At 34.5% G+C, this 17,825-nt stretch overlaps 1 protein-coding gene across 2 annotated transcripts in view; it reads left to right on the top strand.

Annotated features, from left to right (window-relative positions):
* Positions 1-17,825, top strand: part of Scgdelta (sarcoglycan delta) — a 589,315-nt gene that overhangs the window by 531,526 nt on the left and 39,964 nt on the right. For both annotated transcript variants that reach the window (XM_081752054.1, XM_081752055.1), the window contains one exon: positions 775-847. In XM_081752054.1, coding sequence (XP_081608180.1) covers positions 775-847 — 73 coding nt within the window. The remainder of the gene's footprint in view (positions 1-774; positions 848-17,825) is intronic.

Below are 17,825 nucleotides of genomic sequence, written 5' to 3'. Positions count from 1 at the left end.
TCGGCGAGCACACAATCCGTGGAACGGGAAGGAAGAAAGGATTGGGGAAGGAAGAAAGTGGCCTGGGACCTATAAGCTAGGTACCACCCCGGCATTTGCATGGTGTGAATGAGAAAAACTCAGGAAAACCTCATTCAGGGTGGCTGGCCTGAAAAAGCGTTTTACACTTTTTCGACCGAGTGCCCCCACCGGGAAACTATGGATCAAGTTGATACATTACTGTTTCGAAACATGTTGGTAATTTGCAGACCATTTGAAATTACACACGAGTAGGTTCGAAGGATAGTTGAACTACTAAGTACCGTATAGTAGCACAGAAAAACCATGCATATCATGTGCGGTTTTATAGGTAAGAGGTGGAAGTCAAAAAATAGAATGGTATTCACTGTATTTTTGAAAGAACTATCGTTTATTCAAAATGCGTTGAGAGGAAATAGGAATGCGCTATTTGCCAATTAGTATAGTACAATACTCTTAGGTTCTGTTTATTTACTCTAAGCACATATCAAGTGAGAATAGCGCAAAAGTTGGTATCGTAAAATTCCACTTTCTTTTGACAGTACAGCAATTACTGTCAATTAGAATAAGCAACAAAATCTCTTCGAAACTCGTTAAATTCGGTCGTAATGTTTCGTGACAAAATTCCAGACTCTTCTTTCTTTAAAGCTATGTTTAGTTATTTGTTTTTATTACGAATTTCATAAAATTGTTTATTATTTGAATTATGTTGTACTGGTATGTTACTACAATAATTGTACTATTTTTCTCATTTAGGAGTTGGAGGTGCTGTATTCGATGGAACTGTCCAAACGCCTTTAGTTAGAGCAGACTCAGGATATGAACTCAGGTATTTTCTATTTGAGCACTAAATAAAGTAGAAACAAAATTATTCTTGTGTTAAATACGCCTTAATACCAGATTCTTATGTATGTAGAAACTGAGTTTTGTACACTGCTCATTCGCTTTTTTATTTATTATTTTCTAAATCCATTTTTAAAACTACTTTCCTATAGCTCCTAAGACGTGTACGTATTAAAAGGATATCAGTTCACCATTTGTATGGCTGTACCAGCTATCCAGACATGATTTTCTAAAGGAACATCAGTCCGAACCAACGTCTCTTTGACAAATTACAGTTGGCAACAGTACTGATAGCATAAACTGTTTCTTTGCCCATCAGTTTAGTTTTCTTTTCTTATTTTATTTTATTTTATTTTTAGTGTGTATGTAGGTAATATGAAGCAAAATAGTGTATTCTTTAGTGTTCGAAAGAACTGTGCACTTTTTTATGTAATTATCTAAAGGTATTCATGCTAGTTTCACTGAACTTAGTTTTCATTTTGACAATTGCTACGGGCAAAACAAAAATTAGCAAAACAAAAATTAGCTCTAATTAGATTTTCAATGTATTTGTCAAAATGGAAAGTTCTTTAAATTTCAGCAATATCTACGTGTTCGGGCCATAGCTTTCTATCTTGCTATCGAATCTTTGGACTAATAGAAAGAAGCCTTCGATAAGTTGATATGGTATACAGTACATACGAAATATTAGAAAACAATAAAAGTGTAAAGCCAGGCAAGTTTTCTTTTGATTAATCAGGTTAAGTGCAGTAAAGTTTCGGACTTGCAAAAACTGGCAGAAAATTAGTTAAGGATTTAGATTTCTGGGCTTTGGGCATCCAAGGCCATTTAACCCATCATATTTGACTGAAGATGTCACTCGGCGGGCACACTATCCTGCGAAAGGAAAGAAAGAAATAATTGGTGAAGGAAGGAAGCGTTTTGGGACATGTAAGTTAGGTACTACCCACGGCATTTGCCTGGTGTGAATGAGGAAAACCTCATTCAGGGTGGCTGGCCTGAAAAAGCTTTTTACACTTTTCGATCGAGTGCCCCAACCGGGAATCGAACCCAGGATCGTTCGCACCGAAGGCGAGAGCGTTAGCTACTGGTAGAAAATTAGTATAAAACGCACATTGTTACCGAAGAGACAAGAAAAAAGATGTTGAGAGTCACCTCGGAGTTAGTAAACTGTATCATTCTGCATACAGATCTGAGTTAAAATGTTATATCACTGCTTACTATACAATCAACAGTCTGGATAACCATTCATTTTTCATGGAAATGATAAATAATTAACAGTAACGCCTCCTGTTCAATTTGGGTGATCTGCAGGAAGGGTTCCAGAAAAGCATTCAAAGATGAACATCAGAAGAGCGTTGTCAATTGTTCCGGAGGAAGAAATCGAGTTTTACTTTGATATTTTGGAGGAACTTGTAGGTTATTTACTGCTAAAAAAACGGATATGATTAGATGTGCATTTTATTTCATTTTAAAAATAGAAAGACATTTATTATTTTTATAATAATAAATGCTTTACTTTCTTACGTACATTTTATGTTAATACAAGTACATTCTGACTTTGGGCCATTCTATTTCAAATCGACCAAAATATAAGCACTTTCAAATTTCATGGTCTCAGATTAAGATAATTTTGTGTACATTGAAAGACATATTTGAGAATAGTTATTTCCCAAAATAAAACTTTTCCAGCCCTCGTAGGTAACTAGTAATTAATTACGCAATTAGCTTCAAGGTCACGACTCCAACAGCTGTTTTTGCAATTTCAATAATCATAAGTGTTATCAAGCTAAAAATTCTCATCCGCATGTAATTTTGCCTGTAGATTTCAAATCTGCAAATCAAAATTAATGAACATTGTATAGGTGTAGAGTTATAACAGCAGTTAGGTTCCAAGTTCAGGCCCCGGAATGGCAATGTTCTCCTCTTCTCCTCTTTCTCCTCTTATATTCTAGTTCTGTGAACTAGTGCCTTTCCCCTTAAAAATAAAAAGAAAGAAGAGGAAACAAAATTCGATTTATATATTTTATTGCTATTATCACGTTTCCATAGCGTTCATCCCTCAAATGATTTTATCTACTCAAATGTAGCAATAATTAATTATACAATATTGTTCTTAATTCATAAATATTGTACAGTTTAACTAATTACTTTTATTTTCCATATTACATACATACATTTAGAAATATTATATTTAGAATTATTTTAATCGAGAGATCTTTGCATCGCGATCAAAAATCCTAGTTTTGTTTCCTGACATTCAATTCTCGTTTCTCTCCCGCTATTTTATTTCAGTTTTACTATCAACATTATGGCTTGTATTTACTATCAAAATTATACTTGTTTATTGAGGTTTAGGCTCTCCTTTGAGTACCAAAGCTATATGAAACGTGGACCTACATTTTAGGGTGGAATCCGAACCACCGTAATGAGTTCACACTTAGATGTGCACACACATTTAACTCCGTTCTCTCCCACTGGGAATGAAACCCGGGACCAGGACACGAAAGACACTCGCGCTAGTCACTAGATCAGCATTGAGGGCTTGTTCGCTAATAGAGACTACGTACATTCTCATGGAAATCAAACTTCCAGCTAATTGCTCCAAAGAGTATACCACCTCTACTAATGGACAGTGCAATAAACCTAATACTAATGCGATTTTTCCACAATATTAATTCAAGAAATGGAGTAGTAAATACTTAATATTGTAGGAGTCTACGGAAACGTATCTTTGAAATTACTCAGAGATTATCTGCTAATTGTTACCGTAAAAGTTGAACCAACCTACACATTCGAATATAACTATGTAGAAAAAGTAATAAGAGGTTTTGCTAGCTCTAAACTAACAGTTGTACTATTAGAAACATCCTATGAACGTTAACGTAATATTTTTCTTTTTTCCATTTCTCTCTTTTTCCATGCTTCCAGTTACTTGCCTAGCATATGCTAGCGATGTTCACTGCATATAACTCATGTTCCAAATTTTCCTGCCTAGTAATCACAACCAACAGCAATATTGAGGATGGTTAGAGGGGAAAAAGAGATCGAGAACAAAGTCCAATCTGTTCCTCCTGACTGCGGCCACTTATTAAAATCTGGCCAACCATGGGAATGAGGCAATGTGTCTTTTTTATGATGCAAACGGCCGAAAGCGCGGAAAGTGGAATACATGATGGAAGTAGGTATTCGTTGCAGTGCAAGCTTATCCGGCTGCCTCTACAAAAGACGTCCAATATATTTTTCTGGTAACACTTCTAAGATTGCTTGAAAAGGGAATCTTAAAATTTTATTATTTTTTAAAATTTTTTTTAGAATTGAGAACACAGTGTCATAAAGAAATCTCTAACTTTATTATTATTAGTATTTTTTCATCTTTCATAATGTCAGTACTTACCTGAGAACTATATAAAATATGTACAAATAAGATCTGTTTTCAAATAGTATTGAGAATAAATTAATATTATTATTAAATAATAATAATAATAATAATAATAATAATAATAATAATAATAATAATAATAATAATAATAATAATAATAATAATAATAATAATAATAATAATAATGAAATGAACAGGAGAACGTAGGGACACAAGCTATTGACAAAATTAAAGTACATTTCTAAATACAAATATTACGAATGTTGTATAGATGTGTTAAATTAAATATCGTACAAACACAAAATTATTAAATACCATTAGTAACTGCGGTGTCCTGATGAACAAAGCTAGTGAAAAATAATACTCCAATGAAATGGAATACAGAAGTCTTGCTCTTTTTTTTGGGGGGGGGGGAGGAATGGAAATGTTTTTCATTCGCATATTATTATTATTATTCAAATTGCTAGTAGTGTCTAATAGTTTATTTAGCCATTCGTAGTACGACAGGAAATTCTTGGTGATTAACTTTTTCGAGTATGACTCAGAACAAAATATTGAACTATGAGACAGATTTCTTAACACAATTACGTGCAATTTTACACCGTAGTTTTCGAAAATAAAACATTGTTCAAAATTTAATTCCTGTTAGTGACAGCATTGCCTGCCAATGCCAAACGTTTATAAATAATGTTCTAAGTATCAAATCAGGTAAGCAGGAGAAAATTAATGCCAAGAAAATTGAAAACGAAGGGTTTATGATAAAAGCTAATGATTATTCATTTCAGAAATGTGTGGACAATATTATAAAGCATATATTACAATTCAGGGATATTCTTTTTAAACATAACAAGGTATTTTCGTTTAGACCTGGATGTTGCAAAAACTTCGTATATGATATTGGAGTCGATACCAAAGATCCCATAGTAACGAAGCCCTATATTGTGCCTTATCGATTTAGAGAAGATGTGCGAAAACAGCTTTCGGAAATGCTGCGAGATGGTATAATAAGACCTTCCCAGAGTATTTATTTGAATCCTGTACATGTGGTACCCAAAAAGGATGGTAAACATTTGAGAATAGTATTTTATTTGAGAAAATTAAATACTCATATAAATTGCAACAAGTGAGATACCCACCATTAGACGAAATTATTATCTCATTACAGTGGAATACGATATTTGGAAATCTCGATCTTGTAATGGCGTACAAACAAATTTTCTTGGGGGAAAGTTCAAAACCATATACCGCCTTTTCATTTGAAGGACAATTGTATGAAATCAATCGTGTTGTTTTGGACTAATTAATGATAGTACTGCTTTGACATCATGTTTGCATAAAGTAATAGGGCAAGATCTACGTACTAATGTTGTCTTTTAAGCTGATGATATTTTCATTATGGGGAAAACTCCCAAAGATTATTTGGAAAGTTTGGACACAGTTCTGGAACGCTTAGAAAAATTTGGCTTAACTGTAAATACTGAAAAATCTAAATTTTTCATAGGATCTATTGAATTCTTAGCTTTTTCCATTGACGCACGCCGAATGTGTTTTAGTGAATCTAAAGTTCAGGCCATAAAGGATTTATCCGCTCCTACCGATTTAAAAGAGACACGACAAGTTCTTGGATTATTTAATTGGTTTCGAAGATCAATACCTCGAGTTGCTGAAATTGCAGAACCCTTATTCTCGATAACTAAGAAAGGAACACTGTCACAATGGGGTACTTTACAAGAACAAAGTTTTCATAAATTAAAGATATGTATTATGAAAAACATTCGTTTAAATCATCCTAAGTAGGGTTATCCTTTTTATGTGCAATGTGATGGTTCATTATCTGGAATTTCTGGCATACTCTGGCAACCAAATACTACAACAGATGAACCTGCTATTATACATTGTGTTAGCCGAACATTGAAGAAAGCCGAAAAAGGTTACACTACGACAGAAATTGAATTACTTGCTGTACGCTTCTCCTTGCGAAAATTCGCTCCATACCTTAGTGGTTGTCATTTCACCGTTATAACTGATCATAATTCTTTACGTCATTTTAAGAAAGTACAGGGATACGACAGCCGTTTATTAGGATGGTGCTTAGAACTTCTATCTTTTGATTTTGATGTACAACATATTAAAGGGGTTGATAATGTTCCAGTCGATACATTATCAAGGTTATTTCCCAATGAGAACCATCAAGTATTATCTATAAATGTATTCAAAATCTTACAGGAGGAAGTATATAAAATTTCCTTGGAGGAATTACAAGAACATCAAAGAAGTTATGAAGAATATGCAAAAGCCATACATCATTTAACATTCTGTTCTGGAAACTGTGATTGTCCTTGAAATTGGAATACTGTATTTCAAATATCTAATGGTATATTAGTAATCAAAGATTTTAAATATGAGCATAGAAATTTGATATTAATTTTGGAAATGAAGTAATGGTTATAGAATCTTTTAATGATTTGTACACGACCTTGGTTCATGTAGCAGGAAGAAAATAGATTCCAGTATTCGTGAAATTCAGAAAGAGAACGTGTGTTCCCACCAATGCTTGTTGATCGATTGAGTTGGAGCTGTTGAAATGATCACTCAACGAAAAGACCAAAATGATAATAGTGAACAATCCGATGGTGCTTTTACACAACGTGATGCAATGCGTTGACTTCAATCATCTAAATATGACATTGCAAAAATTTGAAAATCCATCCATGGTGCAACACAATACTAACCTGAACCAAACTAACCCTAATCGAAACCAAGTTCGAAATATCCATGTGAGATTAAAGTGTGATTTCAATGTAGAAAGTAATGTTAAATTCACGTGTACCGGTAATGTAACCGAATCTAATCTTAGCAACAACAGTAATAGTAATCGTACTACACTTAAGCATGTAATCATTAGATCTAATTTCCCTCGAATTGGATTTCGTAGAAACTTCTTAGATGGCAAAAATTCTCGAAATAGGAAACAAAGAACTGTAAATGTAAATAACGCGCAAGATTGTATTTCGATTTATGATTTTCAATGCAACCTTAACGAATCGTTGGTCATGTAACTTAAGCTAAAGTTACGGCGTCCAAGAAAACTGTAATCAATTGATTTTTGTTTATTTTCACTGTAAATAACGTTATGATTTCGTTTGTTATTTGTACTTTATTCGAATTCCATGAAGGTAAAACTAAAGTTCAAACAAATGATTTAGTCTTTGTAAAACTACACCCTCAAAGCGATGCGTCCTTAAAAATGATTTATAAATTTTGTGATTTATTTGCAGGACCATATTTATGTATAAGAAAAGTTAATCCTAAAGTGTTCGAATTAATGGACGTGAAGACTGGAAAATTTTTGGGCTTACGCAATATTGATGTTATGGCGTCCTTTGAAGTATACTATAAATAAAAGCAAATGGATGCAATTAGTTAAGACATTAGTTCCTTCGGAAGTTGTAACCAAAGTTAACATGAATTAAAATTTAATCTTTGAGCTAATTCTTAATACGATAATTTCCTTATTTATGTTAGTTTATGTTATGATGTTATTGTCGTGTTTTGTTCCAGATATTGTCGATATTTCATTTATAAATTGCATTTTGTTTGAATATACAGGTATAATATATTTGATCCTTCCTCATTTAAGAAAACAATCATACAAACATCATATTAATATCCTTTTCGCAATTTTCTTAATTTTGCCCAAGAAAATGACATAGATTTTGTTAACTTCCAACTTGTAACACGTATCGATGGCCTCGAAAGGACTTTAAATTAAACAACTTTTATAACGTTTTTTGAATGTATCTTCTATTGTCAATGTTGAATTGTATAAAATGATATTAATTATAAGAATTAAGATAAATATGAAAATAATATTGATATAAAAGTAAAATATGATATATGATTGTACGAATTGTAATTATTGCATATACGAGGGTCATTCGAAAACTCAAATAATCAACATGTGATATCCAACGGACAAGGATTTCCCTTTTTATTTTTAAACAAAAGTCCCATTTTCCTGGCGACATTATGTAACGGTATTGTGTAATTTTTATATAATAACTTTTATTTTCGGGCAAAACGTGCTTTTAATATATATATATATATATATATATATATATATAATATCCTGTGAGTATATCCAACATACTACCTGGTTGTGGCAGTTCAGTCACACCGTTAACTTGCGAAAAGACGGAGTGGAAACGGGACATCCACACACTTTCATAAAAGCGTGTGTATTATACGAGTTCAAACTGGGGTCAAACGCCGCTGCTGTGGGGCGGAAAATATGCCAGACCTTTGGTGAAGTTGTCGTGATTACGCGGACAGTGCAGCGGTGGTTTTATAAGCTTAAGGATGGTGACGAAACACTCGAAGACACACCACGTGCCGGAAGACCAACATATGTACAAAATGAAGATGTTCAGCAGCAATTGAGGCGAACAGTGGCCAAATATGTGAAGAACTGGAACTACATTCAGTGAGTGAAGAAACCATCCGGTAACACGTCCATCAACTTAAGAAGCACTTAAATTTGACTCCGGGCCAGAAGGCAACGCGAGCAGACACCTGTGCCTCTTTACTGTCTCGTCTGAGGAAGGAGCCATTTCTGAACAGTTTGTTGACATGTGATGAGAAATGGGTCCTGTACGAAGGTCCACGGCGACGTCATCATTGGATAGCATCCCATAAACCGGTTCCAAAACAGCAGAAACTAGCACTACACCAGAAGAAGGTCATGTGTGTTTGGTAGACTGCTCGCGACGTCGTGCATCGGGAAATGCTACCAGCTGTTCAGAGCACCAACGCAATTGTGTACTGTCAGCAGTTGAACCGTTTTCAAGAAAAACTCAAAACTCTGGAACCAGCACTTTTGAATAGCAAAGGAGTCCTCCTCTTGCAGGACAACTCTAACGCCCACGTGGCTAGGATGAATGGAAACAGCATTCTACACCTTGGAGGGGAAAACTATTGCATTCGCCATACTCCTCGGAGATTGTACTTTCCGATTATCACCTTTTCCATTCCTTGGACAATCACCTTAGAGGATGCCAGTTCAAATCTCTAGTAGAGGTGCAAAATGTACTTGGTTCTTTGTTCGTTCCACGGCCGAACAAGTTCTACCGCGAAGCAATCCTTGTTCTTCCAGAACGTTTGCAGAAGACTGTCTGCTGATGCGAACTAGTTTTGGTCTTCCAGTTACGTCTTAGGTTACATATCGTTGTTCGAAGGTGGTGGGTGCAAAAGCGACAGAACGTTTTTTGGTTACCTTTATACAAGTAAATTAAGTAAACGATTGATTAAACTTCGCAGAGTTAACGAAGATGAAGGCTACTAATAGAAGTTAGAAACGAAGAAAACCTTTGACATAGATCGGAACATTTTGTTCATGATAGTGAGGAACTTGAAGTCGACTACAGTGTGAGAAAAGTAATATTTAACAGTACAGGAGCAAAAGAACAATTATATAACACAGCACCTCCCAACCTTTTTCAACTTACGGCACACTACAGGTGTAACTTGAATTCTCGCGGCACACTCATATAGGTATTATTATTATTATTATTATTATTATTATTATTATTATTATTATTATTATTATTATTATTATTATTATTATTTGTAAACATAAAATACCTTGGTAATTTTTTCTGTGATTACTGATATTTTTTCACAGGAGACAAGAAAGTTCGATCACTGGTTTTCCTCCACGGTAAATCATTGTGCTTATTTTTCATTCTAATTTAAAAATAGAAAACAATTACAAAGAAACATAGGATTCAGGTTTTTAAAAATACACTTTCTTTTTCGAAAATTGTATCCAACCTTTCACTAAGAAGGAAGATCACTAAATAACGAACGAACAAACAAATCTCTTGTACTATTAAAACACAAATGTAGGTAATTTGTATGCAGGTTTGCTTTCTCGAAATGATTGAATAATATTGATTGAATTGTGCTTACTGTTGATCTACGAAATTTGAAGAAATCGGATGGGGACACTTGTGAAACAAGGAAATCCTTATTTTACATATACAATATCTACACACAATTTCTTTCGCTTCTGTGCACTCCTTCCGCCACCCAACTCCTCGTCGCACTGAACAGAGTTTTTTTTTCTTTGCAGAAAATACGTAACATGTATTTCCTCATGTTACCTCTAAAGTATCTGTGCACAATTTCATTCACTTCGTCCACTTCTTTGTTTTTTCCCAACGTCAAATTCCAAAATTTTGGGTGAGAACTTTTGCCCCTAAACCAGTTTTTCCGCAGGAAACAAGAAAACCGTAGACCTATGTGTATATTTTTACGTATTGTCACTAAACAAAGTTTTGCCGCAAATCTTCATATCGTTTAGGCACTTCTGACACATTGTTATTTGCATTTCTGATATTTCGTGATCATAGATTTGGAGGGGTCCATGTCCCACTCAAGCGTTTTTTCCAGGAAAATACAAAATACGTATTCCCTCAATTACGTATACAATTTCTGTACACAATTTAATCCACTTGTTTTTGCCTTTCGGGCGCAAACTTTCAAAATTTTTGGTGGCGGCTTTTGCCCCCTAAAACAGTTTTTCCGCAGAAAATTAAAAAAAAAACATGTATTCGTTTATTTCATGTGTAGTATCTAACTGCTAAATTTTATCTAACTCGGAGTGTTACACTTGGGAAGTGTTACGTATGTCACGCGTTACGCAAAATGGGACAAATAGAGCATCCAATATGTCAGTGCGAAGAACAAGAGACACCAGAACATCATGTATTGTGGTGTACATTACTGGAAGAAGGTTTAGAGGGAAGAGATCAAATAAAAAGAAAAGAAATGAATGAAATTATAGCTAATGAGGAGGACTGTAGGATATTAAGCAAAATAACAAATGACGAATCAGAAGGAACAAGAGGACAATATACTAGGACAAATGATTAAAATTGTAAACAAAACGGGAAAACACCAAAATAGGAATTATGTTTATAATAGTGTAATTGAATGAATGGAAGAATGACTGTGAATCTTTATGGGTCGGAGGACTCCTCCAGGAACGCCACCATTCCGTGCGTCCCAGAAAGAAACTTATGCTTGCACTCGATATATCCCCGGGTAAAACCGGATACGAACTACGGATATATCGAGTGTGTATGTGTGTGTGTGTTAGGAACGGTGTCGGAAAGTCTGTTTTGTGTAAATGGTAAATTTATAAATACCATTAATGAAATAATGTCTTGGAACGGAAGCACAATCCAGTATCCGCATTGTCGTATTCAAATGATATCTGAATCTCACAAGGAAAACACATGAACGAATCAAGCCGAATCAAACCTGGTCCATTCGATAAACATAACGAAAATATTTTCATGCACTAAAAGTTAGGTGCCATGGACAATGAAATAAGTCCCTGGAGCCCATTAATCCTTTTAGGATAAAAATTGTAGAGTCGCAGTGAAAAAGATATTGCATCAACTCTGTTAATTGGAAAGTCATGTTTTATAGTTCATTCTCTTCAGGATGAAACAAGTTCTCCAGATGAGCTTTTATTGGCGCCCATAACGCATTTGAAAACAGAAAATTGGGAAAAAATCCATCCAAAAATACCTCCCATCAAATTTGGCGCAATCTGGAGTGGACCCTGATAAAAGCACACAATCCAAATGTATCTTGAAAAATACTAGTAGGGTTAAAATGAGTGTGCCAAGTTTTGTTTTGATACACGGAATAGATATGAAGAGAAAGGTTGTATACCAGTACGCTATGTATATACAAAACCGAATCGATGACTTGACCTATAAAGATAACACAATGTAAAAAGTATAAATGCAATGCTATTTATTGAGATAGCAAGAATTGTACAATGTTTGCTTTGGGAAGGGATTTATATTGCGGGCTGTGCGTTTGTCATAGGTGTACCAAACTCATAGGTGTACCAGAAATTGATACAAATTGTCCGCCGCACACGAGCACATGTTGACATTCGTCTGGCACTTGTGATACAACTTCTTAGCAACAGTAAAATTATTCTACTTCCTACTCTTCCATCGATTGTCTGGCTTAACGTTCGAAAGTCACTTTTGCACTGTGAATTGTTCCACGTTCTTTCAATACTCGAAACATATTAATAAACTGTACTTTATTTGGTAATGAATTTTCAAAAGCTGCGTGAGCATTGCAATTACAAAACCCGTACACAAGCATTATATACACATACTCCTGATTCGTGTTTACGTGTAGGTGCCGTTTTACGACAACTGTAAGTGAAATGATTTGGAAACAATCCACACAACTGTGGTGATGAGCAAATGCAAGACCAAGACCAAGACCCAGCTGTCCAATTGTTTTGCAAGTCCTGCTTTCGAGAAATCTTAAGCTGTTCATAGGCAAATTTTACTGTGGATATAGGGGATAATAAATTCCACAATACGCCAATAGTAACGAAAATACAATGTATGTTTCTAAATGTAATATAGTTTACCTTCATGTAAGTATGATGATTGTGTACAACATAGGCGATTACTTTTACTTTTTTTTCAGTGGGTACCCACGCTTCACTACTTATAAGATAAATCACAACGTTTTGTAATCTTTTAATATTATTTAACAGATCCAATACTCCACTGATTCCCAAACTGGGGAGGCTACCCCTAAGCGCATGAAAGAAAACCAAGACATCACAGATTACTGAAATACCATGAATTGCAAATTATTTTTACACTCTATAGGCGTCAGAGTTTTTTCTTTTTAACCGCGATTAACTAATCTTTGTACTGAACAAACTTCTAATTAAATATTGAGATTTTGTTTTACTCATTCGAACATGTACTCTATGGGGCAGAAACATGGACATTACGCAAAAGCGATGAAAAAATGGAAGATTTCGAAACGTGGGCATGAAGAAAAATGGAGAGAATTAACTGGGTTGAACGGAAAACAAATGAGAAGGTGTTAGAAATAGTAGCAGTAGTAGAGGAAAGATGTAATTAAGAGGAGGAGGAGGAACTGGTTGGGACGTAGGCTGAGGAGGAAAGTTTATGAGGGACGTGCTAGAGGGTACGGTGGAAGAAAAGAGAGAGAGGGGGCGAAGGAGACTATAGTTGAAGGAAGATATTAAAACAGAAAATTGCTACAAGACGAAAAGACTAGTTGAGGATCTCCGTACATCGAAGCTTCTCAGTTGCAGTAAGTAACCTGCCAATAATGACAGAATAGCTATGATAATGATAATATTTAGCAATATTGGCCAAAAAGAGAGAAAAATTAAAATAATAATAATAATAATAACCAAACATCTTAATATTTTAAAATTTGAGTGAAAACTAAAAACGAATCAAGTGTCTATGTATTTTATGTGAACTCAATTTATATAAATACTTTTGATCTATATTAAAAATATTTATACGAAATATTTCTTACTTGAAATTGTTATTTGCGTAACACTTCAAGTTATTTGAAATAACTGTACAAAATCATTCTTACTTGTGAATATAGATTATTTATTATTGTATAATGTTACATCGCTCAATCCTCGATGTGCCGTATACCTAAGAATGAAATCAAACTTTCGGTCACATGCTCTAAGTTTTTGTCAATGTCATGAATATGTTATTTCGATATTAATTTTATGAGCACACATTAAAATTTCCAACGGATGTTTGAGCTTCGTAGCCAAGGCTATACCCATGTACTCGGCACCTATGATGTACGAAATTACCGATGTTCAATACTTCATTTCTCTTTAGTTTTGGAAGAACACCACTTGAAAAGAAACAAAATATTAAGTTTAACGTCCCATGATAATGCACTGAGGTTAAGGGAGACGGTGATGATGAGGAATGAATGAAATGATGAAATAATGAAAGTAGAAGGAAACGGGAAAACCCCGAGAAAACCCACGCACACGGTATTTGTCCACCAAGAAAATTCACATGGCACAAGCTGGGGTAGAACCAGGGATTCCATGCACCAGAGGTAAACGCTCAACAACTGAGCCACCGCTGTTTAGTTTAGTTTTTGCTTATCCGTTTCTTATGGACACAACTATTCTTCGTATGATTTCCCAAAATCCAATCATGGGCTATTGTAAATTATTCAAATGATGAACAAAGTAAGTCAGACACTGAAGTTCTTATACCTTGTAACAATTCATAGAATTAGAGCCTATGCACTCGGTCGTCTTCTAAATACAGGAATGCACCGTAATTCAGCAACAATGGCACATTTCTTTGTGTGCAACAAGCTTTCATTAGAATGACACCTGTGTGGCTTGAAAACGAGTAATAACTACAGAAGACGGGAACAACCGATTCAGAAAACGATATACTGTATCTATATGGCTACAGAAGCAGATCGACTCACATGGATTGCATAGCTACTGGGAACACATTCACTCCAGCGCATTTTTACTGAAGCCAAGAAATTCAAGTGAAAGATGTAATGATTTTTTCCCTTCTTTCTTTACAATCTATAAAAAAATCAAGTAGAACTGGTACTTGTGCAAGGCTCTCGCGCAGGAGTCTTGGTCTTGGTCTTGGTCATGCACCCTTTAGTCTTGGTCTTGCATGCAAGACTTATAAAACTGCAAGACCAAGACTCTTGCGCTCATCGCTACACAACTGCAGTTCACAAATGTACACCCATTCCAAGTTCACACTTTTACAAACTGTAGGTGTCATCTTCATTTGTATCATATCTGTTGCTATCTGTTGGCAAAGTTTTGAACTCAGTATGAAACATTCCTAATCGACAATCATTTAAACAGGTATGAGCCTCAAAGCTGCTATTCAGTAATTGTGAGAGAACGTGATGATTAACCTACTAGCCACTAGGTACATATCCCTACTTCAATAAATTAGTTACTTCCAAGATATGAAATTAATTGATCTTGGTGGTGGCAATTTTATTTCCGTTCATATTTTAGATATCGTTTATAATTGGATCCAATCCGCAATCAGCATTTGTTTTTCAGATTATGATTTTTCAGTTGCAAACTTTTATACATTAAATTAAAATATACATTCCTATTGATAGATTTGGTATGGTATATTTGGTAGCGAAGGAAAGTAATAAGTATTATGACATTATTAAATTTGATAAGTTTGAGTCCTGTTCCAGCTGGTTCATCTAAGCAAGTTCCAATTTTGTTTCGTCTGGCTAATTTAACTAAGATATTTTCATAAACTTTAAAATAAAACGAAGTTTATGTGATATACCTTATAACACAGAACTTATTTGGTTTCTTTAATATACATATTTTTCACTTACTGTGACAATGTAGAGCCATCATTTCGACATACATCAAATTGAATTTGTAGAACTAATGTAACTAGAAATTGTAATTAAATAGAATAATAAGTTTCAAAGCAGTAATTATATTCTTGGTTTTATGATTTTTTTAGTAAACTTAAGAACGTTCTATCCATTTTTCAAAACAATATTAATTAATCTCATCTCTATTCCTTATGAAATGAAACTACCTGTTGTCGTTTCATTACTGCATAAAATCCTGTTTATTAGAAAAGGAAAAAGTCGCATTTCCTTATTAAATATTCATGAATATAGAAGCTGCTTATCTAGTCATCCAATATACGTTTTAATGCAATTATATCCTCTTTAATTGTTCTACTGCAGTCGTGAAAGATTATCCTGTTATTCGCAGTGTCTTCATTCCTAAAATCTGCAATACAATGTCTGGAACTGATGGCATTAATTGGGTCTGTTCCCTCAGCAACAATGCGAAAGTGATGAATATAGAGAGAGAGCATTCTGAGAGACGAAGAAACAATTCTGTCACCAAGTTCTGTTGATGATTCAATGCTAATCCTTTTGGACTCCACTGAAAATCAAGTTAAATAGAAGCTTTTAAGCGTTTCGGCTGCCGACGCGACGCTTTGCGAAAGCCTCTTAACCACAAGAAAGACAAGATCATATCTTTCAAGCCAGTCCTTCGCTAGCTGTTCCAGTTGGTTGTTGGGGGGAATATTTTTCTTTAGAAAGAAAATCTGCATTGTGTTGAAGATAAGCGGTCTTTATTTTTGGAGTTCTTTATTTTAATTTTTATGTTTTAGTTTATAATACATACACCTAATAGCTAACCTGTAAGTGTAGGATATACGTGTAGAACATATTCTATTATTTGTAAATATTAGTTATCAAAATAAAAGAAAAGTGATTGAACATTTTTATGTAAATAAGTTTATATTTCTTCCACAAAGTTGTGAGAACACAGTTTCGATAGCAAATTAGAGGATATTCGAAGCAAATTTCGTAGCAATAACTCTACCCTTAATTGTTCCGTTGGGAGAAATAGAAAAATTGCAAAACAATCAAAAAGAGAGACAAATACTAAAAGAAAATGTGCGATGATAAGAATTAGAATATGTGCAAGGAAAATATTGGTAGATAACACAATTTACATAGTTCTATATACTTAAAATACTATACATATATGTAGCCTTATACGATAATATGCTGTACGTAGTCTATGGAACACATGATAATGAAACTATATGGCTTCATGTAGGTTTAAGATACATGCCATCAAATACAACACATTCAAGTATAAAGAGTACCCCACTCGCCTTTCTGCCAATGCCATATTTGCAAACACCCGCCACTCTGCGAGGCACTAGTGCTTTTCGGACTATAATTGTCTATTGCCAGCTCACGGAAGTACTTATTTAATATGAACCAGTTGATTAAGACCGGTTAAAGGGTGGAAGTAAGAGGTACGGAAACACTGCAGGATTGTGCATGGAAATGTGTATATTTGATCACGATACGCAAGTGAAAATGCAAAAACTTGTTTTGAGAGAGTACTAATACTCACAATTTGAAGTTGCGTCACAACTGAAGTATTTATAATTCGAGCACATGGAAGACTCTAGAGCTCCAATGAGAATGGGTCGCACAACAACCATTCTGGGAGAGCCTGCTAAAGAAGATCAAGCAAAGTACAGACAACTTCATTGTGGTCACCAGTAAAGGAAACATGAAACTTGCTTACAGTTTCTCAAATCATGGAAATTTGAATGCTACACGTCGAAGCAAAACGAATGGCAGTATGGCGAAAGTTTCTTCCAGACCAAGGACTGAAATAACGTGTGAGTATTAAAAGTCCAAAAAAGGCCACTGAACTGACGGCAGTCATAATTCGTAAGTTAGACACTCTTCAAGTAGGCTAATAACTGGTCCTTTGCTCTTATTTGATTTTAATAAGAGGAAACCCAGTTTTGAATATTCAAATAAATAGTGTAGTGAACTATGGTGCACCTAACGTAAGTTCACATGTTACGTAAGTTAAACTTGTCTGAATAATACTTGTAATTATTACTGTTTAGAACCCAAGCTTGATTTGAGTTTCTTGCTTTTTATTAATTTTTAATTTTTCATTGTTTATTAGTGTCCCTTTTGAGCATTGAGGTTATATTAGATGTCTACCTACAGTTTAAGGTAGAATCAAAACTCCTGCAGTGCGTTCAAATTTTTATGCTCCTTCCGGAATCGAACCCAGTATCACGTACACCAAAGTTGACGCACTAGCTACTAGACCAGAAAGGAGGATTTTGGAGTCTTTAGGATTTAAATAAGT

Source organism: Thermobia domestica, chromosome 3 (genome assembly GCF_964235325.1).
Source record: "Thermobia domestica chromosome 3, izTheDome1.hap1.1, whole genome shotgun sequence".
In the NCBI taxonomy this organism is placed as follows: domain Eukaryota; kingdom Metazoa; phylum Arthropoda; class Insecta; order Zygentoma; family Lepismatidae; genus Thermobia; species Thermobia domestica.
The sequence above is the reverse complement of the archived record's forward strand: the minus strand, read 5'-3'. Positions and strand labels throughout refer to the sequence as shown.